This window comes from Mycena indigotica, assembly GCF_014461135.1.
Source record: "Mycena indigotica strain 171206Taipei chromosome Unknown Mind.scaff0009, whole genome shotgun sequence".
NCBI classification, from domain to species: domain Eukaryota; kingdom Fungi; phylum Basidiomycota; class Agaricomycetes; order Agaricales; family Mycenaceae; genus Mycena; species Mycena indigotica.
This window is the reverse complement of record NW_023503008.1, coordinates 3,692,690-3,718,310: the sequence shown is the minus strand read 5'-3', so window position 1 is coordinate 3,718,310 and position 25,621 is coordinate 3,692,690. Positions and strand designations below refer to the sequence as shown.

Sequence of the window (25,621 nt, the reverse complement as noted above, 5' to 3'; positions counted from 1 at the left end):
GGTGTGGCTTGCGCCCCAGCGTTCAGTAGTCCTTGCCGACAAGTTCAAATCTACAACTCTTGTGAGCCTTGTCAATGTGAGCCCCAACCTGCCCCAACATCATCGTGGTTGACTGACAGGAAGAATATTATGTACTAGTAGGACAACGTTGCCTTGTTCCGGGTCCAACTCTTTGTTCCACTTGTCCTACTTATCTGAGCTCTCAGATCTCAGCGACAGCAGCGGCAAAGACCCCTCCCCAAAATATATCGCTGCTATCGTTTCATGTCAGCAATGATGACAAGCAACTCTCACCGTCGCGGCCATTTTCCGTGCTTTCCGTAGAACATAAGGGCGGTTGCTTCGCCTCCTCCTGATGTCCCACAGGCAAGATCATGTCTGGTGTGAAGCCAGTTGACGATGACACCGATTCAATCGAGTCTGGCCGCGCAAAAAAGTCTACGGCAGCTCAAAAAGACTTGCAACTCGATGCTGGTATTCAACGAACACGTGTTCGAGAGCACTGGTGGCAGATTTGGATCCCCGCTGGAATCCCACCTCCACCCCCAGCGTCCATTGTCGATGCCCCCGTCAGCCCATATGTCAACGCCAGTCTGTTTAGTCGACTCACCTATACGTGGATATCACCGATGATGGTCTTGGGCTTTCAGAGGACACTTCAGGCTTCTGACTTGTGGAAAATGGGACCCGAGGTGCGTGTTTTTTTGCCCATCATGAATCGACTGAATGTCGTTGTAGCAAGAGGCGGAGTATCTCACCCGAAAGCTTGAGGAATCATGGGCCAGTCGCGTCAGAAAGGCAGAAGAGTGGAATCAACGGGTCAGAGAAGGGCTGCTCAAGCCATCTGCATGGCGTAGGCTGAGCTGGTCGTTTCCTGGGAGAGACAAGAAGAAACTAGAGAAGAAATGGAGGGAAAGAGAGGCAAGCCTCGCTTGGGCATTGAATGACGTCCTCGGCCATTTATTCTGGCGAGGCGGAGTTTTCAAGGTAAATGTTTGTTACCTGTTATTTCTCCCACTAAGCGATAACAGGTCGTTTCGGACACCTCACAACTTATGGGGCCCATCCTTGTCAAAGCTTTGATCAATTTTGCTAAAGACAGAGCTACAGAGAAAGCTGAAGGTCAACATGTTACTAATGTTGGACGAGGAATCGCAATGGCACTGGGACTGTTGTGTGTTATCGTGACGGCAAGTATTTGCCAGCACCAGTTCTTCTTTCGATCCATGTCAACTGGCGTACTTGCACGCGCAGCATTAACGGGGGCGGTCTACGAACGAGCGCTATATCTTACTCCAACCGCACGAAGGCAACTACCCAACTCGCAACTGCTTAACTTTGTGAGCGCGGACATCAGCCGTGTTGATGCGGCTGCTCAGTGGTTCCATGCTGCTTGGACAGCACCAATACAACGCAAGCTCTCTTTCACTCTGCCAGTATCAGATTCATAACCTTTGCACAGTGATTGTCTGTCTCATCATCCTCCTTGTCCAACTTGGACCATCTGCTCTTGCTGGCTTTGGCCTGTTCATCGCCATTATACCTCTTCAAAAAAGCCTTATGGCCGTCCAGTTCAAACTACGCCGCCGTTCCCTTGTATGGACAGACGCTCGTGCCAGCGTGACGAGCGAGATTGTTGGTAAGGACGCAGTCAAAAAGGTCACTTGTTACTGATCCCATGAACAACAGGTGCGATGCGAATAGTCAAGTACTTTTGCTACGAAAAGAGTTTTCTGGAGCGAATTTCCGACATCAGGACCCGAGAGCTTCAAGGCATCATTAAAATTTTACACTCAGCATCAGCCAAGTTAGCCTTTTTTTTCCTTTTCCAACTCCAAGCTCTTCTGACACAATCTAGCATTGCACTGGCATTTTCGCTTCCCGTTCTGGCAGCGACTCTCGCATTTGTCACTTACACCAGTACCGGCACTCTTGACGTCGCAGTTATCTTCTCGAGCTTCTCACTGTTTACTGTGCGTCTCTTTATAGTTGGGTTATGGCCTATTGATGGTTGGCTAAGCTCCTTCGTCAACCGATGATGTTCCTCCCTCGTTCGTTGTCGGCAACAGCGGACGCTCGTACCGCTTTGGAGCGCCTGACTGTTGTAATGCATGCAGAAATCCGCAAAGAAGCCCCTGATTTCGGACATCCCTACCCAACTCCGAATAGCAATGAGGAAAAACCATCAAAATCGCAAGCCAGAACGCCATTCAATATCGATGAAAGCCTTTCAGATGCGCTCGTTGTTGACCAGTGCACGTGGGTTTGGGAAGGACCGCCACCAACTAACGAGGTGGAAAAGAAAGCCAAGGGCAAGAAAAAGCCAATAAAGCAGCCCGATGATGTTTTACCAGATGGCTATGAACCATTTCGGCTTGAAGGCGTCAGCATGCGTGTTCCACGCGGCTCTTTGGTTGCGATTGTTGGAAGAGTTGGGAGCGGTAAAAGTAGCTTGCTACAGGGATTAGTTGGCGAAATGCGAATCGATGGGGCTAAAAGCACCTGGGCATTTGGCGGGCGGGTTGCCTACTGTCCACAAACCGCCTGGATTCAGAATGCGACTTTGGTAAACTTTCCTTAGCTTCTTGTCTCTTTTCTCAAAATTCTCTTAACAGCGCGACAATGTTGTCTTCGGTCAACCCTTCGATGAAGAGCGATATTGGCACGTGATCGAGGAAGCATGTCTGCTACCTGACCTCCAGCTCCTGGCCGATGGAGATCTGACAGAGATCGGGGAGAAGGGAATCAATCTTAGTGGCGGGCAAAAGCAGCGTGTGAGTCGTCTCAAATCTTAATCCGAAAGTAAGCTGACGTGTTCAAGGTCAACATTGCTAGAGCGCTATACTATGGCGCCGAAGTCATCCTATTCGACGACCCGCTTTCTGCTGTTGATGCCAATGTCGGAAAGGCTTTATTCCATGGTGCCATTCGTGGTCTTGTCTCACGCGGGAAGACCGTGTTGCTCGTTACACATGCCCTACATTTCTTGCCTCTGTGCGATTACGTTTACGTTCTGGAACATGGGCAAATCACACGAGAAGGAACGTATCGCCAAGTTGTCGAAACTGGTGGACTTTTTGGCATCGAGCAGGAGGATAAAGGGAAGGAGTTTGACGAAGTGGAAGAGGAAGATGCCAAGAAGCAAGCTATCACGGTCACTGTGACAGTTGAAGATGCCAAGGATAAGGCTCGGCGGGCAATGGCTGGCGCTGCTGGAACGGGCAAGCTGGAGGGTCGGCTAATGGTGAAAGAGGCAAGGACAACTGGCGGCGTCTCTTGGAGTGGTTCGTCGATTCAGCTTGGGGCAGAGAATTTCACGCTGATACTAAATCCGCCAGTCTATGGATACTTTATGAAAGCGGGCGGAGTCTGGCGAGTTGTGATTGTAGTTCTGATGGCCACCATCATGCAAGCCTCACAAGTGGTCAATTCCTACGCATTGGTTTGGTGGCAGCGCAAGTAAGTGGTTTTATATGTGCGCCGCCTATGTTAAGCCCATTGACGACAGTACGTTCAACAAGTCATTCGCGTTTTACCAAGTTCTTTACGCCTTACTTGGAATTGTTCAAGCACTGTTCACATTTCTTGTGTATGTCTATGTTCTGCGCTTGTTCTCTCTCTCATATCCAGGCCTTCAGCGGCTTTGGGCTCGACCGGTTCATCATCCAGGCCACTCGGACGATGCATCATGACGCTGTTATCAACATTCTTCATGCCCAAATGTCGTTTTTCGGTTAGTTCTCGTCTCATTTTGTTACTGGAGACCAACATTTTTTGTAGACACGACAGTAAGTAGTCTGCGTTGAACCATCAAGTGGGTGTTGCTGATGGCTCTTCCAGCCCATGGGCCGAATATTAAGCATTGTGCGTGAATCCTTTCGGTCTGATCCAGGCAACGAATTCTAAGCTCACAATGAAACAGTTCGGCAAGGACATTGATAGTAAATTTCCTTTCATCCTTCATACTTGAGCTGATGCTGTCACAGCGATCGACAATGCATTGCCTAGTAAGTTGTGTTCCTTCTAGCCATTTGTATCTGCCTCATGCACTGCGTTTAGTGTCCCTCCGAATGTGTGCGTAACGGTCGGTTGTCCACTATTCAAGTTCGGCGACTAAACATTTTATAGTCATAGTCGTGATATGTGCGGTGGTTGGAGCTATTTTGGTGATTACTATTGTCACCCACTACTTCAGTGCGTGTTCAGGCCTGCTTGGTCACCCGGGACTAATAGCTCCTCCAGTTGTCGCAGCTCTAGGTATCATCGTAGGCTACGGTTATTATCAGCAATTCTACCGCGCAGGCGCCCTCGAGATGAAACGGCTTGATTCGATGCTTCGCTCTTTACTCTACTCGCACCTTTCAGAGTCTTTGACAGGTTCTGACCGTCGTTCCTCATTCTGCATTATTGACGGCTTGCAGGCCTCCCGACTATTCGAAGTTACGGAGAGATCGATCGCTTCATTCGAGACAATAAATATTATATCGACCTCGAAAATCGCGCTTTGTTCTTGACGGTCACTAACCAAAGGTTTGGTTGTATCTCGCTCGCGAGTATCACGACAATTGATCGGATCAGATGGCTCGCGATCCGGCTAGATGCGATGGGCTCCGTTCTCGTTTTCTTGGTCGGAATATTTGTTGCTGTTGGAATCAACGGTGTAAATGCAGCAGAGGTCGGGCTGATACTCACTTATACCAGTGAGTTCTGAGTGCATGCAGGCCAACGTTAACGTTTGTCTTGACCTTCTATTCAGCGTCATTGACCCAAACCTTCGCGATGGCGACAAGACAATCAGCCGAAGTTGAAGTAGGAGTTTTTATCTTCGTTTAATCGCATTGACACCGCCGCAGAATTACATGAATTCAGTCGAGCGAGGTTCGCGCCCGTACTTCCGTCCATTAGTCCGACTGATAGGGCGACCAGTGGTTCATTATGCACGAGGTGATATAATCCCGCGGGAAGCCCCTCACGAGAGCACAACTTCGACCAAACTCCCATCATCATGGCCGGATCGAGGAGAAATCGAGTTCAATGATGTTACCATGTCGTATCGACCGGGTCTCCCGAATGTTCTGCACAGCATCTCGCTCAAGATCAAGCCTGGCGAGAAAATCGGCGTGGTTGGCAGGACTGGCGCAGGCAAAAGCTCGCTCACTCTCTGCCTGTTGAGAATTGTAGAGTATGTTGGCAAAATCACTGTCGACAAGTAAGCGATTCCATCGTCAGCAATCTTGACAGCTGATCAATGCTTCAGTGTGGATATTGGGAAGATCGGATTGACGGACTTGCGCGGAAGTATTGCAATAATCCCCCAGGATGTGTGTATTCCTTGTGGCTTGGCATGCTAACAACTTGCTTGCAGCCAACGTTATTCAGTGGTACCGTTCGTTCCGTGCTTGACCCGTTTTCGAAATACGATGATGCAAGACTGTGGGATGCTCTTCGGCGGTCGTACCTCGTCGATAGTGCACGGTCATCAACAGAAACCATGACAGAAACTACTCCAGCGCAACATCGCATCAATCTGGACACCGTTATTGATGCGGAAGGGGCCAATCTGAGTGTCGGCGAACGAAGTTTGTTAAGTTTGGCGCGGGCGTTGGTGAAAGACTCAAGGGTAGTTATACTGGATGAGGCAACGTGGGTTTTCTTGCTGTGTGCTTGGCACTCGACTCATATGTCAAGTGCATCGGTGGACTTTGAAACGGACAACAAAATCCAGCGGACCATCCAGACGCAGTTTAGCGATAGGACACTCATTTGCATCGCCCGTAAGAACCACGCCGGTAGCGGGGCCTTCTTGCTTACGCCTTTCCAGATCGCCTTCGCACAATCATCTCATACGACCGCATACTGGGTGAGTCCAACCCTTCCTTGACGCGTGGTTGTTGACCTGGTGCAGTGATGGATGCCGGGAAAATCGCGGAATTTGACACCCCAGTCCAGTTGTTTGCCAACGAGAACAGTCTGTTTCGGGCTTTGTGTGATAAGAGCAATATATCGCTCGTAGACATCGAGAAGGCAGTAATGATGCGGGAGGGGGAATAGACATAGGCGTGTGTTGGTGGATGTTGTAAAAGAAGCTTTGTTGTTACTCGTTGGATTGCTTGCGCTCCCATTGCTGGCCAAAACTTGGTGTCAGCCATGGGCTGAAGCTTCTGGATGAGTAACTGGTGTTAACACCGACTGCATCCGGAGTGGGCATGGGACTACGATGAGAAACCGAGAAGGTCAGCCGATTCTGGTAGGGCAACAAGAATATCACAAACCAAAGAGGGACACATCATGCAACGCTGCGGACGTTGTACGAATGGTATTTCCAGATTGACTGTGAACGGAGACCATATCGAGCCAATGCCGAGCAACGGCGTTGTCTACCTGGGCAATAGGTCTCGTAACAACAGCTCTAATTGTCGTCGTTCGTTAAATCGCGATTGATGAGTTGAGTCGGAAGTCAGTCCCGGGGGCGCTGCCCCGAGACTACATGATGAATTGGCAGGGGCCGAGCGGTATGAAGGGCCGATAAGCGTAAAGTCCAACTGGCGAGACAGGGTGAGTAAGTAGGTACTAAAGTAATGCGTGCATACCTGGCGAGACAGAGTGAGGTGCTGATGTCCTCTCCGTCGTCGCCAGGTAGCTTATAGGGAGCGGGAGACAAAGTAATGCGCTGCTGCATTGTCTTTGCTCTAAGCGGGCTGACCGAGCTTGTCAGGATCCACGGCGCTGCGTGAAAGCGGATCACGTACCCGTACGAGCAAGACGCAACCCAGCAGCTCGGGTTCTTGCTCGCCATTCCCACTTACGACCTGTCGAGAAGGTGGGGAATGTGGGTGAGAAAGCGGTTGACTAGTTTAAACTCGATCAATCAGACTGGAACTCGTTCAGCCGCGTCTTCGTAATGAAACAAGCGCTGGCTGGACTGGCGGTCCTTGTATTATCAAGTCTTGTTTGTTTTTGTTCTCCGGGTGTCTCGGCGTGCTGCAGTGAAAAGCAAAAGCCGCGACTAGTAATCGATAGACAGATCTCATGCGACTTTGACGGCCATAGTGTGCGTTCAGCAATTGTTGTACGACAGAACAGTGAGCAACGGAGAACAATGGTTGTGGGAGTCAACCACCACAACCACCCTTAGAATGCCTTGAATCCGTGCTCGTGCCGCGAAGAGACTCTGATGTTTCGATCTGTTGGAAGATGCAGGAGTACAAGGTCAAGTATTTGTAGGACGCGTGGACGAGGACTGAGCTCCGTCTGGAAGAAGGGATAGAAGACGATTTTGATGGCGGTTGATGGGAAGTGATGCGTTCCCATGATTGTCACGAATTTGGTAGCCTTCTTCTCGCTTCTTCACGACTTAAATGGAGCGCCTTGTTGGACGGCTTCGCGCACTAAAATCGTTCCTGGCTGGGCCCAGTCGTATAAATCCTCGAAATCCCGCCTTTCACATTCCTTACCAACCTCCCCTTCCTTCCTTTCCCTAATGGTCGTCGCATTCGCCCTCGTTCTGGCCGTCGTCGCGCCCTTGGTTGGTGCTGTACCCTTGACTGGTCGTCAGATACCAGGCTTAACGACAACGACATCGGTTCAAGGCATCCCTGCTTTTCCCGCTATCAACACTGGACTGCTTTGCCAACTGCCCATGTTGAAGCCAATCTGTAGTCGAATCGCGTCTGTTTCCAATAAGCAGGTCAATACGCCGATTGGTACCGCTCAGGGAGTTTCGGATGGCTCAGGCGTAACCCGTTTTGCGGTTAGATATGCTTCTGCTGCTCGATGGTCTACCTCCACCATTGCGACAAAATGGGAACTACCGTCCGTCATTATTCGCTTCCAAATTTGCTCGTGTTGCTCACTGTATCCCGATAGAAACGGAGCTACGAACGCCTCAGCACTTCCTCTGGCTTGCCCTCAACCTAACGTCGACTCATCCGCCTACACTGAAGACTGTCTTTCCATGGTCTTGTACGTGCCAACGACTCTGAAGGCAAATAGTGGCGTTCCAACTCTTGTTTGGATCCACGGTGGTTCTTTCATCGCTGGTTCCGCGACTGGGCCCGGCCTTGACGGCTCCAAGTTGGCAGTTGCAACCAACTCCATTGTCGCAGTCATGCAATACCGTCTTGGAGCGGTCAGTTGGGCTTGATATAAGGTGTGGCTCGCTTACTAAATTCCTTTCAGCTTGGCTTTATGGCTCCTAACGGCGCGACAAACCTGGCAGTCAAGGACACTATCAACGCGCTGACTTTCCTCGGCAAGGTCGTGCCCTCTTTCGGTGGAGATGCGAAGAAGATTACCCTCTCCGGTCAGAGCGCTGGTGCAGGCATGATTCGCGCTCTTCTTGCAGCTCCCTCGGCGTCGTCTCTTTTCCAAAGCTCCATCATGCAGTCTGATCCTATCGTGCGTTCATATGCTTGTCCTCTTCGTTTCAAAACTTACATCCATCTAGAATTATGGGTTCCTGAATGTATCCACTCAAAACTCCCTGCAGTCCACCTTTAACACACTGACCGGCTGCACTGCTTCAAACACGGCTTGCCAGAAATCGCTTTCTGTTGCGGCTATCCTCAACGCACAAGTCGTCCTCAGTAGCAAGGCTCAGTCCATTGACCCTTCGACTGGAGTTGGGGAACCCATTCGTCCTGTTCGCGATGGTAGTCTCATCACGACTGCTCTTGATCTGACTTCTGGCTCCTCCTTCCCTTCTCAATCGAAACCGCTTCTCCTGACTAATGTCAAGAACGAGGCTGGTCCCACCATCTTCGGCATGTTCACCAGTTCCCTCCCCAACACCCTCACTTCCACTGTTTGCGATGGATCCCTTGGGCCAGACCGTACCAGCATCGTCTCTGCATCACCGTTCTATGATTTTACTGTCGCTGATATCCGGACTCCCCTCGAGACACTTGGTAGCGACTATATGTGGCGCTGCCCCACGTGGTCTCTTGCCCGGCAGTGGACTCAGCACGGTGGAAAAGCCTATGTTGGCCAATTCGTTGTTGGTGCGACTTATCCGTCCAACAACGATGTTGCATTCTGCGTTGACGGGGCTATCTGCCACGAAGACGACATTTACATCGTCTTCGGCACAACTCCAAGCCCAACGGCTGCCCAAACTGCATTGACGACGGAAATCCAAGCACGGTACAAGGCTTTCCTGACAACCGGTGCTCCGAATGCTCCCGGCCTTTCTCCGTGGCCGCTTGCCACAACTTCCTCTGTCCACCCCCACCAACTCGGCGGCGCGCCGACTCCTAGCGGCGAAGTCCCTGTTGGCGCTTGCGATCCCGCTTTTTGGGGCCAGGCAGTGGGCTATGATTATCAGGTTTATGGGATATGACGAAACCAACGCTCCGACTCGGATAACATTTATAACATCACTAATTTTCTGCCTTGCAACACACTGTAGCCCAACCTCTTGCGACTTGCACCCTCTGTATCCATCTTGACTAACGAGGACTCTGAACCTCGACGTTGTATCGTACTAGCACTGTTTATTAGACACCACCTAATCTCGAAATATTGTTGGCTTGATCTGCACGTGATGTAAGATTGGATGATGTCGTTGATCGTGACAATTGATGGGGTGATATATTGACTTCCCTTTTACCTCTTCGGAAAACAAAGAATTGGACGGTAGTGCGAAGGCAATACAATGTGGCATCCAAATTTAGCTTGACCTCTACCACCATGGCCGCCCTTCGACGGTCAGCCACGATTCCAAGCGTCCACAGTAACTGGACAGATAGTACTCCGCCAGCGGCAACGATTTCGCTGCATTTCGTGGCAAAGCCGGCCATGAAACGGATGTACAAACAACAAGCCAGGAGCTTTATCGAGCAGCAGCGCGATTCACCCTTGGTAGCTGGAGGAGATGTTTTAGAGGTGTTGATGAGCTACCTTCGGTGAGTGGTATTTTGTAATGATGCTCCGATACCCTGAAGAGCTTCCTTCCAGGTACAAGTACGTTTCTACGGGTACTAAGGGTCTGGTGCTCTCCGAACTGCATCGAAGATATGACGCTGGCCATGAGGGCGATGCAGACATCATCATCCAGAGTTTCGACTTCAACGAGCTCCACGCGCTGATTCAGAGCGCAAATGCGAAACCAGACCTGGCCCCGCTTCTTGTTACGTTCTTGAAGAGGCTTTCCTCAAACGAAACCATGCATAATACCCTTGTTTCTCTCCTCGATATGGAGGACTGCGCGGTGGTCTTGAAGGTGTTTTCAGAGAGCGCAGTCTGGCCACAGCTGTCTGTTCAAGTTACCGATGTGGTGCGACGAGTCCGTCAAATGAATCACCTCCATTCACCGAACAAAAAAACAAGCATGGAAGCTACCCGCGTCTTTTCACGTCTGCTCTCCGACTCCGAGTGGGCGAAGCTGGTTCTGGCCGAGATACCTTGCCATGATTTTCTCGTGCTACTGAGGTACGTCTTGTCTAGTCGAGCCTGTTGAAACATGTTCCCACCGGTAAAATAGGCAGCCAAGATCGAGCTCAGATCTTCTACAGCAGGATATATGGCTCTTGCAGCTACTCAGTGACCAACCCTCACATGCGATGACTTTGATTGAAGGCGGAGTGTTTAACCTTATTACTGAGTGGATAAGGTCAGGCGGGGAACCAGCCATTGTTTACACGGCATCGCATCTCCTGGAATGCATTCTGCTTCACGAAACAACGATTCCAGCTGCAATTCATGCTGGCCTTTGCTGGCAGCTTGTTCGCGTGCTGCATCTCACCGACTTCTCCCGCGAGGATTCATACATCGATCAAGGTGCAAGCAGCAAACGTCCGGTGAAAGGAATGAGGGCGGCTGTGGTTCGTTGCCTACATCGGCTTAGCCACGACCCCCGCGCTGCCCATATTCTTTGTAACGCGTTTCAAATGTTTCCTGGGAGTCGCTGGCTCGACGCCGACCTACGGGATCCAAATTACTGCGAGGCAGCGGCCATGGCACGATCCGATCCGTGTGAATTGCTCGAAAAGCTTACGCTTGCCGGCCGAAATCGGCCTGACATCGACCTGTATGACGTTGGTGGTCTTCCGTTCTTGTTCATTTCCCTGAGGTTAGTTTTTTTGCTACCATTTTCTTTCAGATGCTCATACTTAGCACAGCAACATGTTTACTCGTGTATCTGCCATACGGACCCTAGCGATGATATCTTTCGACAGTGTCACCCTATCCGAGCCTATGAAAAAGCGAGCACATCTACTACACTCTTCCGATGAGGAACTTCGGGACCGCACTGATTATCCTGACTTGCTAGGAGTGCTGGTTCATGGAGAGCCCAAATTTTTCGCGGCGCTGGCCGATAAAACTATGCAACGCGCGTTCCAGGTTGCTTCACAAAGGTTAACGCTCCTCGTTTACCTGTTGATAGCTTTGCTGAAAGTGCTCAGACGCACCGATTGCGACCACAATGGATGTCCGAACATCAGGGGACAATGGTTGAGTGGAATGTCGGAACTGCGCAGAGCTGTCGACTCTTTATTGACATCAGGTCCCTCGAGAGTGCAAATGCGTCCCAGTTAATGCATGATTGTGGACTTGCTTAAACTGGACACGGCTGATGACTGTACTTTTAGCTAATCACCCCCTGTCACAAATTTTTGTGGAACCCAATTGCATGTCCCCGCTCACCACTCTATCTGAAGCAAATGTGTCAAGACTGTCGAATCCCACCATCTCCACTTTTAGACGAAGCACTTGAAATTATCACAACGCACTCTGCTTCTTTGCAAGACCCACCGAAAGGAGACTCTCCTTACCGTTTAGACCATCTCGTCGAGGCCATGTTAAAGCATGCGCCAACGGAGAATGGCACCCGATATGTTGCCCTTGTCATTATAGATGCGCAAACCAGCTCCAATCCTGCTCTCACTCTGGTAGAAGTCGCTGAAGCGTGGCTCAACCATTTGATTGTGCCGAGTATAACTTCCCAACTTGTATAGATGCTGAACTGACCCTTGAGCAGTGTTAACGCTCCGGCTAGAGAACCCTTCGCGCTCATCGCGTCTCAATGACAGCGGTAGTAGCGATGACACCCTCCCGAAACAACCTTCTTTGCATGACCTTGTAAGTAGTTTAGATATTTTGAAACCTTTTAGCTCACTCGTGTTCAGTTGCTACAGCGAGAAGGCTATCGCGCGCTCATCTCTGATGTCTGGGACGGAGGGTATATGCAGCGTCTCATGCTGTCCGGCAAACAACTACCTAACATTATCCGTGGTATCCATCCCACCAAGGCCACGCGCATCCTTCCTATCTCTGTAGGTTTCCTGCAACTGATTTGCTTGCTACTTATTCTGCTCGAAAGTCCGCCTGTCCAATCGACAGCACCGACATGTTCTGGGCCATGTTCCAGGCGTGGACCGATATGTCGCGCGAAGCTATATCGGAGCTCGAAACCGACTCTCCCTGCCACGCTATGTTGCTGGGCCAATTCGACCACTGGCTCGTCCGCGGTTTCAGATGCTATTTCGAGCCGGTCTGCCCTCTTGTTGCTTATTTTTCTTTTTACTCCTGAGCATGTCTCCAGGTTTCGAACGAGCCTAACACGTATGTTGGGCGAACTTTGGCCGATCGCATGATGTTTTCGACTGGCCAACGAGCCACGCAAATCAAGTTCACGGGTAACGACCCCCCAAGCCCCGAGTTGTTCCGGATCCATGCAGCGTACGCGCATGTCTTTCATGCTTGTGGAGTCGACCAGATATGCTATGCGCCGGGGTAGATCATGCAGAAGGGCTCTATGCCGATGGGAAAGCGGACATGGGCAACGTGCTCGCGGCCCAGCTTGCGCGCGTCCAACTACACGGAAATTTTACCGGAATATAGGCCGTGTCAATCTTCTATTTGGTCGTAGAGATAGCTTGTTATTTGGCAAAGACTGATTCACAAACAGACTCCTGTTTGTTCCAAGTTCGCCAAACCCCCCTGCTCAAGTTCAAGCCCTCAAGCCTCTTGAGCATGAAGGGTTTGACTGCTCGAAGACTAGAGGTTGAGATTTAGAGTCGTTGTCCTGTGAGCAAGCAAACAACTATTTTCTCGTATACGACCGCCACAATATTGGGTCTGTAAAAGAGACAAGCAAACAACTACTAGTACATGGCAGGCTCCACTCGAAAACATTAACAGAGAAATGACACACAGATAGAAAAGAAAGAAAAAGTCACTTTCCCACGTCTTCTAATTGCCGAACCGAAGTTTCGGCTCTATAAGTGAAGATGAAAACCAGCCCCCCCAAATTGAGAGTGGCTGTGTTTTGATTACCCTTATTGGGACGGCATCACAATGATCACATGATGTGTCCAGCAGGGTCACGGTTCGGCTCTCTGCCGCTTGCGGCCTTATCCCCTCTCATAAGCTCTATAGATTATAGCTGGCTTTGCGGCCAGTTGAGTTTAAATGTGGTGAGCTTCGGTACTTCATACATTCAAGGCCTGTGACTGTGACGTGACCTTCGTGACGTGACCTTCCGTTCGCCATGTCCCATGAGAAAGAAACCTCTTCGTCCTCGTCCTCGTCTGCGTCGTCTGCCTTTTCAATCTTATCTGGCAGCTACTTGGAAATTCTCACAAACCCTCAAGTTCCAACAGAGAAGCTCCGCAAGAACGCGTACAAGGCTATTCGGAAGTGGCTAGAACCCTCAACTACTGTCGTTATAGGCAGCAGCACGTACCAAATCGATCGACTCTTATCTTCTATGATAACCTTCGCGCCGACAAACCTTGGCTCCCGCTACGCCGCCCTCATCATTATGCAAGCCCTTGAGCAAGAAAACATAGCAGACGGGCTGTCTCAAGCTGCCCAAGCGTGGTTGCACCACCTCCTTTTACCAAGTACGTGTATACAATGCCATTTTCTCCACCATGCCAATTACCTAACTAGTGCAATCCATGCGTCAAACAGACCCATCCCCGCCAACCGCCAACCAGGTCGACAATCTGCAGGATACCGCGTCTCGCATTTTGCCCGCTACTCGAGCAGAACAGTCAGACCTGCATGACAAAGTATGAAGCAATGTTGTACTCTTTCTCTTTGACCCGGTTCAATGCCTGCAAGGTTCTCCTACGCGAGGGTTACCAATGCCCCATCGCGAAGATTTGGGAATCTGGCCAGATCAGGAGTATGGCGAAGGCTTTCATCTTGGAACCTGATACATGTCCTCCACCCCCCCCGTATTCTGTTCTCATTGAGCTGCAAGCGTGCCACATCATTCCGCTGGTGATGAACTCATTCACTGAGTCGAAGAGAAAGTCTACTACTACTTCTAGCACCAGCGTATGTGTTCCATCTTCCTTTGGACCTTCGGGCTGACTATACCCAGCTCTACGATGCATCCATTTCATGGGAGATGCTACGTGCATACTGAAATTATCAAACGGGAAGAAGACAGCAACGGTCAAATTCAAGTCGATCAAAGATATAGACCCGCCAAGCCGACAGTTGCTGCGAATTCACGCTGCTTTCGCACAGGTTTTGTATTACAGCAAAGTTTGAGGAGAAGTCATTGGGAAGTCATTGGGAAGTCATTGGGAGGTCGCCCAAATTGATTGTATTGACTGCACGGTCCAACTGGAGTGTTAGCTTATAGAAAAATTATAGACAAATAGAGTAACAAATCGAGTAACCGAGGATAGGATAGGATAATGTAATCGATGTTGACTGGTCGTCTCTAGTCGTTGACCTTGCAACTGAAGGTTCAGCATATTAATATTACTGTAACAGTCTTGCATTGAGTACTCTAGATCTCAGTGCTCATTCTGACAGTATCCAATTATACTCTAAGCTTGGTGTTTACCCGCTGAAATAAATGTGAACAAGTCCGTCGGAGAGGGCGTAGCACGCGCTGCTGACTAATTTCTCCAGCTGCCAGTGACTAATATCTTCTTGAGGCTTCTCTGCACTCCTACGGGAAAAGGTTGTTGTTGTTGTTACACGGTAATAACAAAAGTCAGAAATGTTGCAAGCTTATGTACTACGAACAACAAACAAACGCCAAATCATAAGTGATATTACGTAACGCAGGGCTTGTCCATGTCACACATAAAAATACTTGCACCTGTGCTGTGACGATTCAGGGCTGATTCCGAGTCGATTCCAAGTCAAGAGCCTGAGAGAAGGATGTCTCCTTCGCTCATTCTTTCCCAGAAATATGCATCAACAATCTCCATTTCCACCCGCTCACTTGTCAACCAAGCACTTGAAATCATCACAACGCACTCCGCTTCTTTGCAAGAGCCACCGAAAGGAGACTCTCCTTACCGTTTAGACCGTCTCGTCGAGGCCATGTTAAAGCATGCGCCAACGGAGAGTGGCACCCGATATGTTGCCCTTGTCATTATAGATGCGCAAACCAGCTCCGATCCAGCTCCTACTCTGGTGGACGTCGCTGAAGCGTGGCTCAACCATTTGATTGTGCCCAGTATAACCTCCCAACTTGTATAGATGTTGAACTGACCCTTAAGTAGTGTTAACGCTCCGGCTAGAGAACCCTTCGCGCTCATCGCGTCTTGAGGACAGCGGTAGCAGCGACGACACGCTTCCGAAACAACCTTCTTTGCATGACCTTGTGAGTAGATGCTCTCCAGGAAACCTCTCAACTCACTCGTGGCTAGTTGCTACAGCGAGAAGGCAATCGTCCCTTGATCCAGGCTGATATTTGGGACGCAGGGTACATGCAGCGGCTCATGGTGGCCAACAAAAAGCTACCTGAAATTATCCGGGGTATCCAGCCCACGAAGGTTACGCGTATCCTCCCTATATCTGTGAGTATCTATCATCGGCGAGACTGGCCTGTTTGCTACTTGCCTCAACAGGGCACGTATCCGACCGACAGCGTCGACATGTCTTGGGAGATGTTCCAGTCCTGGACTGATACGCCCCTCGAAGCCATCGCGGAGCTCGAAACTGACTCCCCCCGCCACGCTATATTGCTCTGCGACTTTGACCACTGGCTTGTCCGCAGTTTCAGATGTTACTTCGAGCCGGTCTGTCCTCTTGCTCCTCGCTCCTTGCTTTACCCATGTGTTTCAGGTGTTAAACGAGCCCAATACCTATATAGGGCACACTCTGCTTGATCATATCAAGTTTTCGACTGGCCAACGAACCACGCAAATAAAGTTCACGGGTAACGACGCTCCGAGTCCCGAGTTGTTCCGCATTCATGCGGCGTATGCGCAGGTCTTCCATGCCTGTGGAGTCGACCAGATGTGGGGGCGATTGTACGCCGGTGCAAAACACACACAAAAAAGCTTTACATCGATGGGAAAGCAGACTTGGGCGACGCACTCGCGGCACGGCTTGCGCACGTCCAACTAGACGGAAGCTTTACCCACGTAGTAAATTATGATTAAATATAAGCTGTGTCATTTTCCAGTTGCAGTATGATTTTCGTACTAATAATAATCGGGGTTTGTTTGTTTGTAATACGGTAATACTGCCTCATCCGAGAGCTACCGAACCTGATACCTGGATGTGGGCGGCCTGCTCCCCGTCTACAAGGGAACCTCTACCCAACAAGCAAATACCAAGCTACCAACTGAAATAATCCGAAAAAAGTAAGTACAGTAATCCTTCTCAATTTTCTTCATGTTCCAGTGTCGTTACTCCAAAGTATTTCCAATCCTTCACCACACGGAAGATAAAACGCGCTGTTGGAATCACTCTCTCCCAATCAAAAATCAAACTCTTCAAGATGCGCAAAGTCTCGGGAAACCAGCGCAGGTATGGGTGTCCTCTTCGGACTAAAATAAAAGATTTTGTAACCATCTGATTTGATTTTGTGACTCTTGTTCTTTCTTTCACTTACGCCATGAACATCGTGAATTCACTGTCTCAGCACCAAAGTTCAAGCACCACAAATCTTTTGAAAGATTATCGAGCAAATAAGTTGCAACTACTAACTCAAAACCAAACCTCTCTGTGCGAAATCTTTTTACTGTTTGGCAAATATTTCTTGGGGAATTCAAAATCAAAAATGTGCAATCCAAAACCAAAAACGCTCTGACAAAAAACCAGATTTCACAACTTTTTTTGGAGAATTTTATTCTATTTTTGCTTGGCTCCAATTTCATTTTTTGCTCGATCCACAAAGTATTTTGTCTCATGTGTTGATCGTCTTTTTTTGGCCCTGATGCGTATGTGCACTCGATCGTTTTTCACCGTGACTCTGACTAAACCAGGAGACTTGACTCTTTTTCTCCCCTTTCTGCCACCATGGCAGGCTGTCGCGAATGCCCGCCTGGCGACTGCATTGACCATGACCCCGTATGCATTCTTTGCACGTCCATGCCATTCTCAAGCTCTTTTCAGTCAACTACCAACCCACTGTCAACTTGCCTGTGTGGCCATAGTGTATCAGCCCACAGACCACCACCCCGTATTCTTCCAGCCCGTGGACCTTGCACGATTCCAGGAGTTACATGCTCTGGCTTTGATGGAGTAAGACCCTTTTGACTCTTAGCATTGACTAACCTGGCATAGAGTCTTGATGGTCCTATAACAAACCCATTCTGTACGCGTGCTGGCTGTGGTCGTCCATATACCAGCCATGCTCGACTAGAGGCAAGGTATATAGCTTCTGTGCTAACTATTATCCTTGGCTTACAATTTATAGCCGCCAGATACCTAACACAACATCAACCAATACTTCTTCGAATTCGTACCCTCCACTCCCTTATTTCTTGTCACTTTTGCTGATATCAACTGTAGGACCATTGTCGTTCCTGCTCTTGCACTGACACCGACAGCATGGATTCCCCCAACACAGCGCCCTCATGGCACTACTGCCCAGCACCGCCAACAGCAGATTCGTCACCAACAACAGTGGGGTACTGCAACGGGTTCAGTTGTCCCCCGTGGTCTCCATCGTCCCTTTTCCGGGCCAAAAACGGGTTCCAACCATAGGACAAAACCTTCCTGACCCGAACTTTGTTGAGGTCAAGTTTGGTATTATTCCTCTACCGGTACGATGTCACACTTGCATATTGAGCAACAATCTGAGATCCTGCAATAGATAGACGCTCACCAGCAGGACACTGATGTCTTTATTCCCGACCTGTTTCCTTCTACACTCCGTCTTTTCCAAACAGAACATGCTGGCTTGTATATCGCACTCAAAGACCATGGCCTCATCTTCACATTTCAGTTCCCCGTTAACCCCTCTGTGGTTCCTCTATATATTCTTATAGACCAAGCCGTCAATGCCTGCCTGCTCAGCGCTCACGCACGGTTTACCTTCCTTCCTCACCGTGGACAATGGGCGCATGTCAGCGACTATACCCTTATGCAAGATGACGATCATTTTCGAAACTTCGACAGTCTTCCGTGGACTTTCGTTACCGTAGGAAAACAAGTCCTCACAAGGCCGCATCATTTCAAGAGCCAGTCTTAGTCCAGAAAACTTAGACTCTACTGTCTTTCGCGGTCGGAGTTCAATGATTAAACCAGTGTCTAGCCCTGTACCCTTCTATCTGATCGGTGCGCCTGATTTATTCGTCTATGCTTTCTCTCAAACCTATCTCCAGCTCCGGTTGGTAAGCCGCTTGAAGGATCACTACCACAAAGCGACGATCTTCAATCCATGCATACATGCTACCCCGTTTCGAGTTCTGAATAAGACCAATGCCGACAAGTATCCATTGGAGTGTATTGAGACGCTCTGTCCTCCAACACATAGGGTCCGTACTAGCTTCTTTGCTATAATGACTATCGCTTAACAAGGATTTTTTTAATAGATGGTAGCCACTCAGGAGCAAGTTTTCCCAGCTCTTGCTAGACCATCCACATCTTCTCAGCCACTTCCGCTCTTTTTGGATGACCACGATCTTGTTCCCGACAATGTCAGTTATAGAGTTTTATCAACATCATGCTGACCATCGTTTAGAGCGATGAAGAAGAAGCCCAACTGCAGCATGCTTTGCAAGAGTCAGTTGCCCCATTATCATCAGACTTGCGGGGCCACCCTCTCGTATGATTTTCCTTTTGCACTGTTGCAACAGACTGAAACATGCAGCCTGCTATCGCATTGCGTCCTAGGCCTGGCTTGTCACAGCCTGGTCCTGTTGCCGGTCCATCTAGACGTCCTCTTCCACCTAGTCCTGAAGGCCACAGCGCCGTAAGTACACTATCCTATTTGTTTAAATGTATTTGAGTAGCCTATTCAGCAACGTCCTGCCGTCCGTCGTCGTCTCAACGACAACTCCAGCAATATAATCGACTTGAGCACTAGCCCTCCACAGCCACGTGCTTTGACCTCTACCCGCATATTTGGCCAACCTACTTTTACAGTATAGTGTTTATTTATCATTATCGGGGCTGATATTAACACATTCTTGCAGTCCAGCCCTTCGACTGTGGTCTCCTCAGAGAACAGGACAATATATCCAAATGCGCTAGCATGGAGCCGCTCCATTCTGCGGCTCCGCCCAGGGATCACAGTACAACTTAAGGCTCTTGGACCGAACGAGGCAGTAGAAACGCTTTTCAGGCTTGCAGAAAGCTTTTATGGAGGGCCACGATATGAACCTCAAGATGGGGTTGAAATCCTCTCTTCTGACAATTTTGTGCACGATCCTTTCATTGAGCCCGAAGTTCCATGGTCGGCAAATCGGTTTGACTTGTTCAGTAAAAATCTTAAAGTCGAATAGTAAGCGATTACTGAAGCAGATGACCAACGATATTGACGTTCAGTTTAGCTCTGGATCAATGGGCGCAGGGCTACTCACCGGACTTTTGACCAATGTCATGCATCGCGTCTTCAGTGACGTTCACATTTGGGAACAAGATGGCGAGGATGAAAGTTTCCTGCGCATTCGGAAGGGCATCCACACATTTTCGGCGAACCGGAAGCGCACATTAGAGGCATATGGCTACCTGTGCAGTCTTTATATCGTCCATCAGCAGTGTCTACCGTCCCGACTTACACCTCTCTTCGCTTTTTGGTGTCTCGCCGACATTCGTGAAGACGATTTTTTACTCGATGACGACTTGCTCTTGAAGCTTGATCCGGCACGGGCATCAGAGTGTAAACAGGTTCCGCAGTCGCTGGCAGAGCTGCAGAGCAAGCTGGCAACGGAGCCACAGTGTCGTGAGATACAAGTGATGGAGGCATACATATAACTATCCATGAAGAAGTTCAGGTATAATATTTGGGTTTTCGTGATGTCGATAGTTGCGCTAAGTTTAAAACAGATGCAGAACTTCATTGCAGACTGCGAGGTCGATGACAATCATTATCAGTCCGCCATAAAAAAAATTTCGTAGTCAAATCTTCTTCAAGACCCTTTCAAGCCTTCAATTATCACCCGAGGCCAAGGCATTTAAAGAAGGCTTGACTGGACGGTATATCTTCGTTCCGACTCCAACAACACTGGGCGAGGTGTGTCGACTGTCCATGTGATATTGCTGAACTCAATCCCCGTCTAGTCCATGGGTGACGTAAAAAGAACTCATTCCCTCTTTGACGGGAAACAGGGTCGAAAACCCCCAGCAAGTCATCGATCTTCTATGTTGGAGGTCTATGTCACGCAGCGGGGAGGGTGGGCTGGGACCACTTCATGCTGAAGAAGAACGCTATCAGACGGCCTTTATCGAGTATCTAAAAAAACCAGGGATTGTCTCCTTGTCGTCAGCAACGCTTACAGCTGGCGAAATTGCTCAAATCAACTCTCCCATTGTCAGAGCAGTCCACTTCTTGCAATTTGCGACAGGCTCGCCACTATTGCCTCGACGTTCTGAGCAGCGCATAGAGGCAAGTTGATATGCTGATAACATAGCTTAGTCTTACGCATGACAGATTAAATTATACGACAAGTTCTGTCAAACCCTGGGTTCAAAAACCCTTTTTCTTCGCCTTTTAAACCTTTTATTTTGGCCCTGGTTGATAAGATAAGACAAGGAGGAGATAAGATGGACGATAAGATGGTGATTGGATCATCAGATGTCGATGCTGATGTTGATTGACAGCATGGAGTTGAACATGAGGCAAACAGCACGTAAAGGCATGGCTAAAGCATGACGTCATTACCTCTCGTATTAGGCATGGTAAAACACATGGTAGTAGTGTATATAAGTAGAGTAGATTTCGTCTTGTACCCCAGTCTTCGAATTCCATCATCTTTACGATATCTTTTCACGGTGCTTCTTGCTTGCCTTCACTGGCCAACTGGCATCCTCTGAATTGGTGTTGTTTGTGACATAATTCGAAGACTACCCTCTTACCCTCGTACCTTCCTACCTCCTACCACCTACCCAAACCACTCCCCTACCCCGAAACTATCGCCAATTTTCCTCCCATCCCTTTCCCACGCCTCTTCCCTTCTGCTTTAGGTCGTCTGCTCTAGGTCCTTTTGCTCTAGGTTCTTTTCTTCTTGGCTAGGTACACTCGGAGACGACAATCCAAGGGACCCACTCGAGAGGACACGCGCCGTACTTGCAAGAGAGACGTCTGGCCCAACCCAGGTGCTTTCGTAGAGTCATAGCTGCTACAAGGAGCGCAGGGGCAATCTTCGGAGAACCCTAGTTCGTCCAGCGGGGGTGTGTCGTAGAAGGCCCCGGTGGATTCCTCTCACGCAACAGGTCTCTTGGACCCCGACAACGGACTCTCCGGTCCATCCTCTGTGGCGCTCTCCGCGCGCTTTGATCCCTGACCTCTCGTCAGGGGCTCCTTCTGAGGAGTCTTCAAGAAATTCTACACCCCGCTCTCTCTCCCTATCCCCTCTCCATTCAACCACTTTTACCTCGACTCTCTTCCTCCTTCTCCAATCTCCGCCCTAGCTACTCTTGCCATTGCTCCTACCTCCTCCATAACCGTACCACAACCCACACCCGCATCTGCACCCCAACCACCAACCAATATGTCTCGTCGTCGTACTTATAACCCCCTCCTCTCTTCTCTGGAAATCGCTTTGGGAAAATTTCTACGACTCTGTCACAACCTATATTGCGGCATACTCTGATGCGCTCGACACAGATCACAAACGAATTTGGTTTTTGGTCTCGTACCTTCGATCCGCAGATGCCTCTGCATGTACGGCAGCTGACTGGGTGCGCAAACTGGAAAAAGCGAACCCTTAAGAGTGGTGTGCTGCATGCCACCTATACATTTGATGATCTCATCACGGAGCTGGAACTCTCGTTCAAGGACACGAACATCGCACAGGCGGCGATCTGAAGTTGACGACTACTCGTCAAAATAAGATGTCGCTGACCGATTTCTTCCAGTCATTCGAACTGCTGGCAGAACAGGCAGGCTATAGTCCCAATGCCAAGCCTTGTGCATATGACGCGTTCCTGATCCAGCTTCTTGAGGAGTTAGTCAATACGGAGATTACTGGTCCTATCTATGTGGGAGGCACTGCCCTGCCCAAGACCTATCTGGAATGGAAAGAGCGTCTGATGCAGATCGACGCGAACTTGTCTCGGAACAGGCTGTGTTTGGGCCGCCGCGACAGACGTTTGGATTCATTCCCCAGTTCCAACGTACTCCGCCCGCCGCCCCACGTGCCCCAGTACCACAAGCTGCTGCGCCTGCCAAAGACCCCGATGCCATGGACGTCGACCGGCGCGACAGAAGTGGAAACCTCTGCGCTGCTTCAACTGTGGCAAAATTGGCCACATTAGTCGCAAACTGCCCGGACCCCCTCAGAAAAAAACTCAGCGTTAGGGCCTTGATGGCTCAAGTTGATGAGGGTGACAAGTTCGACGGCACGTTGACGCAGTTGATCCAGAAGTTGCGCGAGGCGGAGTTTTAAAGCGCTCCTCTCCCCTGGCCAAGGAGACGGAGCGATCCGAAATTGTTGATTCGAAATATGGACGTTATTCTCCTCTCAGTAAATTAAATGCGACTTCCAATATGCCTGCTACGGACTCTTTTTATGGTACCGACTCGGACTCGTTACGAAAGGACATACATGAATTCCTTTACAACTCTCGTCGTATCCATGTTTTGCAAAAATCAGAATCGTCTTCATAACTTAAAGGAACAAAAGCGTGCTGAGAAAGATGAGTGGTGGACTGAGTTCCAAAAGGCCTGCGGAGAAAAAACCGCATCAACAAAGACTGAGAGAGGAAGTGAGGAGGCGGAAGCCGATGTGACTGTACCTCCAGTCCCAGCGCACACTAGGGTTCGAGACTCTATCCGGATGCAAGAGGCTGCTGCGCGACAAGCTAGAGCCAAGCCAGATCGTCTTAGTCAGGAACTGAAAGACTTTCAACGGGAACGTAAACGCTATGAGATGTTGGTCCCAATAACTCTCATGGTTCCCGAGACTGGCAAGGTTCGCGCAATAAAGGCTTTGCTTGACAATGGTTGTACAAACGACCTGCATTGACCGAGCATATGCCCAAGCAGAAGGATTTGAGTTGAAAGAGCTGGACTCTCATATTATTGCCCGCAATGCAGACGGCACCGAGAATACTCATGGCAAAATAACACACTATGTCGAACTACGCATGGGTGTTGGTGATCATTGGGAAATGCAACGCTTCCTTGTCACTGGACTGGGTAAAGCCCGTGTCTTCATTGGATACGACTGGCTTCTTAAACATAACCCGGAAATTGACTGGCGTTCCCAAAAGATCAAGTTTTCTCGCTGCCCTGTTGAATGCAATGCTCGTGATGAAGAGTTCCAAGCTGACCCTGATCTGGAAGAAGGAGAGTCGATCTTGCTCGTGGACTTTGGTCCAGCAGTTGATCTTCGACTGAAGGAGACCCAAGCACAGCGAATGGCAGAAGAAGCTGGTCGAAACAAAGAACGAATGACCGAGGAGAAGATTCCCAATCAGTATCGAGAGTTTGTCAAAGTGTTCGCTAAAGAATCATTTGACTCTCTACCTGAACGTCGTCCGTGGGATCATGCAATTGAACTTAAGCCAGACTCTAAGGCTGTAGATTGCAAAATCTATCCTCTGTCTCGTGATGAACAAAGAGAGCTCGACAATTTCCTGGAAGAAAACCTAAAAGAGCGGACGCATCCAACCATCAAAGTCACCGATGGCGTCCGCCTTCTTCTTTGTCAAGAAAAAAGATGGCTCTCTTCGACCTGTGCAAGATTATCGGAAGTTAAACGAGATGACAATTAAAAACCGTTATCCTCTGCCCTTGATCTCTGAGCTTGTCAATAAGCTCCAAGGTGCCCGATACTTCACAAAGCTTGACATTCGCTGGGGTTATAATAATGTGCGCATCAAGGAGGGAGACGAGTGGAAGGCAGCTTTCCGAACCAACCGAGGACTGTTCGAACCCTTAGTCATGTTCTTTGGGCTTACCAATTCGCCGGCAACATTCCAAACAATGATGAATGACATCTTACGTGATCTGATCAATGAAGGACACGTTGTCGTCTATCTTGACGATATTCTTATCTTTACGGATTCACTGGAGGAACATCGGAAGATTGTTCGCCAGGTGCTTGAGGTTCTCCAGAAGCACAAACTCTATCTCAAACCCGAAAAGTGTGAATTTGAACGCACTGAGATTGAGTATCTGGGAGTGATTATCTCGCACAACTCAATGAAAATGGATCCTGTGAAGATCAAAGGTGTCATGGAATGGCCGCAGCCCAGAACAGTAAAGCATGTGCAAGCTTTCTTAGGGTTCACCAACTTCTACCGATTTATTCGAGGCTACAGCGAAGTGGCTCGACCTTTGACCAAGCTCACTGGCAAAGGCGGTTGGACTTGGGGACCAGAACAGCAACAAGCCTTCGATGGACTGAAGTTGCGAATAGCTGAGGATGCAGTACTGGCACTGCCAACGGACGATGGAAAATTCCGTCTTGAGGCTGATGCTTGGAAGGTGCAATTGGAGCCATTCTTAGTCAAGAACAGAATGGTGTATGGCGTCCCGTTGGGTTTTTGTCACATAGCCTGACGGAGACAGAGCGAAATTATGAAATCTATGACAAAGAAATGCTCGCCATCATGTTTGCACTGGAAGAATATCGTGCCATCCTCATGGGTGCTAAGGAGACATTCGAGATCTTCACTGATCATCAAAACCTCGAATATTTCAAGAAGCCCCAGAAGCTGAATCGCCGACAAGCCCGATGGGTCACCGAGTTGTCACAATATGACTTCACACTGCACCATCGGCCCGGAGCGCTTAATCGGAAGGCTGACCTGCTATCTCGACGGGCTGATCATGATCAAGGAAAGGACGATAACAAGGATGTCATTCTCCTAAAGCCAGAATTATTCAGGGCGACTCAAGTACACTTCGAGGGACCAGAAGATGATCTTCTTAGTCAGATCAAAACGACTAGAAGATTAGATACCAGCGTCAAATTGGCCCTTGAAAAGTCGCTGCCTGATTGGCGAAAAGATGGCGACCTGATCCTTTACCGAGATAAGATCTATGTGCCTCGAGATGATACTCTTCGTGAACGGATCATTCGCTTGCATCATGATACCCCGCTTGTTGGACATCCAGGAGAATATCGGACCCAGGAACTCATTGAACGTAAATATTGGTGGCCCAGAATGGGTAACCAAATCAAAGAGTATATCCGAACCTGTGATGCATGCCAACGGACTCGATGGAGACAACGAACTCATGGATTCCTGAAACCCCATAGTGTCCCCAATGGACCATGGGAGACAGTGTCAATGGACT

General features: G+C 49.3%; 5 protein-coding genes across 5 annotated transcripts; all 5 read left to right on the top strand.

The window, feature by feature from the left end:
* Positions 1 to 374: 374 nt before the first annotated feature.
* Positions 375 to 6,051, top strand: MIND_01093500 (ABC protein; the record flags this gene model as incomplete). Its single annotated transcript, XM_037367504.1, has 29 exons — positions 375 to 692; positions 739 to 987; positions 1,032 to 1,413; positions 1,463 to 1,639; positions 1,690 to 1,807; positions 1,859 to 1,973; positions 2,021 to 2,566; positions 2,616 to 2,774; positions 2,822 to 3,284; positions 3,339 to 3,459; positions 3,509 to 3,589; positions 3,639 to 3,733; positions 3,781 to 3,788; positions 3,841 to 3,864; positions 3,923 to 3,941; positions 3,987 to 4,007; positions 4,060 to 4,074; positions 4,129 to 4,194; positions 4,243 to 4,377; positions 4,422 to 4,530; positions 4,579 to 4,700; positions 4,757 to 4,809; positions 4,854 to 4,878; positions 4,927 to 5,209; positions 5,258 to 5,321; positions 5,366 to 5,643; positions 5,689 to 5,774; positions 5,822 to 5,860; positions 5,906 to 6,051. 29 exons carry the CDS (start codon positions 375 to 377, stop codon positions 6,049 to 6,051), a joined length of 4,317 nt encoding a protein of 1,438 aa, XP_037216898.1.
* Positions 6,052 to 7,480: 1,429 nt separating this feature from the next.
* Positions 7,481 to 9,337, top strand: MIND_01093400 (Carboxylic ester hydrolase; the record flags this gene model as incomplete). Its single annotated transcript, XM_037367503.1, has 4 exons — positions 7,481 to 7,812; positions 7,867 to 8,128; positions 8,179 to 8,397; positions 8,447 to 9,337. The coding sequence occupies 4 exons, from the start codon at positions 7,481 to 7,483 to the stop codon at positions 9,335 to 9,337; spliced, it is 1,704 nt and encodes a 567-aa protein (XP_037216897.1).
* Positions 9,338 to 9,687: 350 nt separating this feature from the next.
* On the top strand, positions 9,688 to 12,736 carry MIND_01093300 (uncharacterized protein; the record flags this gene model as incomplete). Its single annotated transcript, XM_037367502.1, has 10 exons — positions 9,688 to 9,902; positions 9,955 to 10,428; positions 10,481 to 11,068; positions 11,118 to 11,354; positions 11,403 to 11,503; positions 11,701 to 11,931; positions 11,978 to 12,078; positions 12,126 to 12,272; positions 12,320 to 12,490; positions 12,542 to 12,736. The coding sequence occupies 10 exons, from the start codon at positions 9,688 to 9,690 to the stop codon at positions 12,734 to 12,736; spliced, it is 2,460 nt and encodes an 819-aa protein (XP_037216896.1).
* A 741-nt stretch (positions 12,737 to 13,477) lies between these two features.
* On the top strand, positions 13,478 to 14,377 carry MIND_01093200 (uncharacterized protein; the record flags this gene model as incomplete). The annotated part of the gene is made up of 4 exons (XM_037367501.1): positions 13,478 to 13,844; positions 13,894 to 14,015; positions 14,068 to 14,286; positions 14,333 to 14,377. Exons 1-4 carry the CDS (start codon positions 13,490 to 13,492, stop codon positions 14,375 to 14,377), a joined length of 741 nt encoding a protein of 246 aa, XP_037216895.1. The 5' UTR covers positions 13,478 to 13,489.
* A 752-nt stretch (positions 14,378 to 15,129) lies between these two features.
* Positions 15,130 to 16,326, top strand: MIND_01093100 (uncharacterized protein; the record flags this gene model as incomplete). Its single annotated transcript, XM_037367500.1, has 5 exons — positions 15,130 to 15,430; positions 15,477 to 15,577; positions 15,624 to 15,773; positions 15,825 to 15,995; positions 16,042 to 16,326. The coding sequence occupies 5 exons, from the start codon at positions 15,130 to 15,132 to the stop codon at positions 16,324 to 16,326; spliced, it is 1,008 nt and encodes a 335-aa protein (XP_037216894.1).
* Positions 16,327 to 25,621: the final 9,295 nt, after the last annotated feature.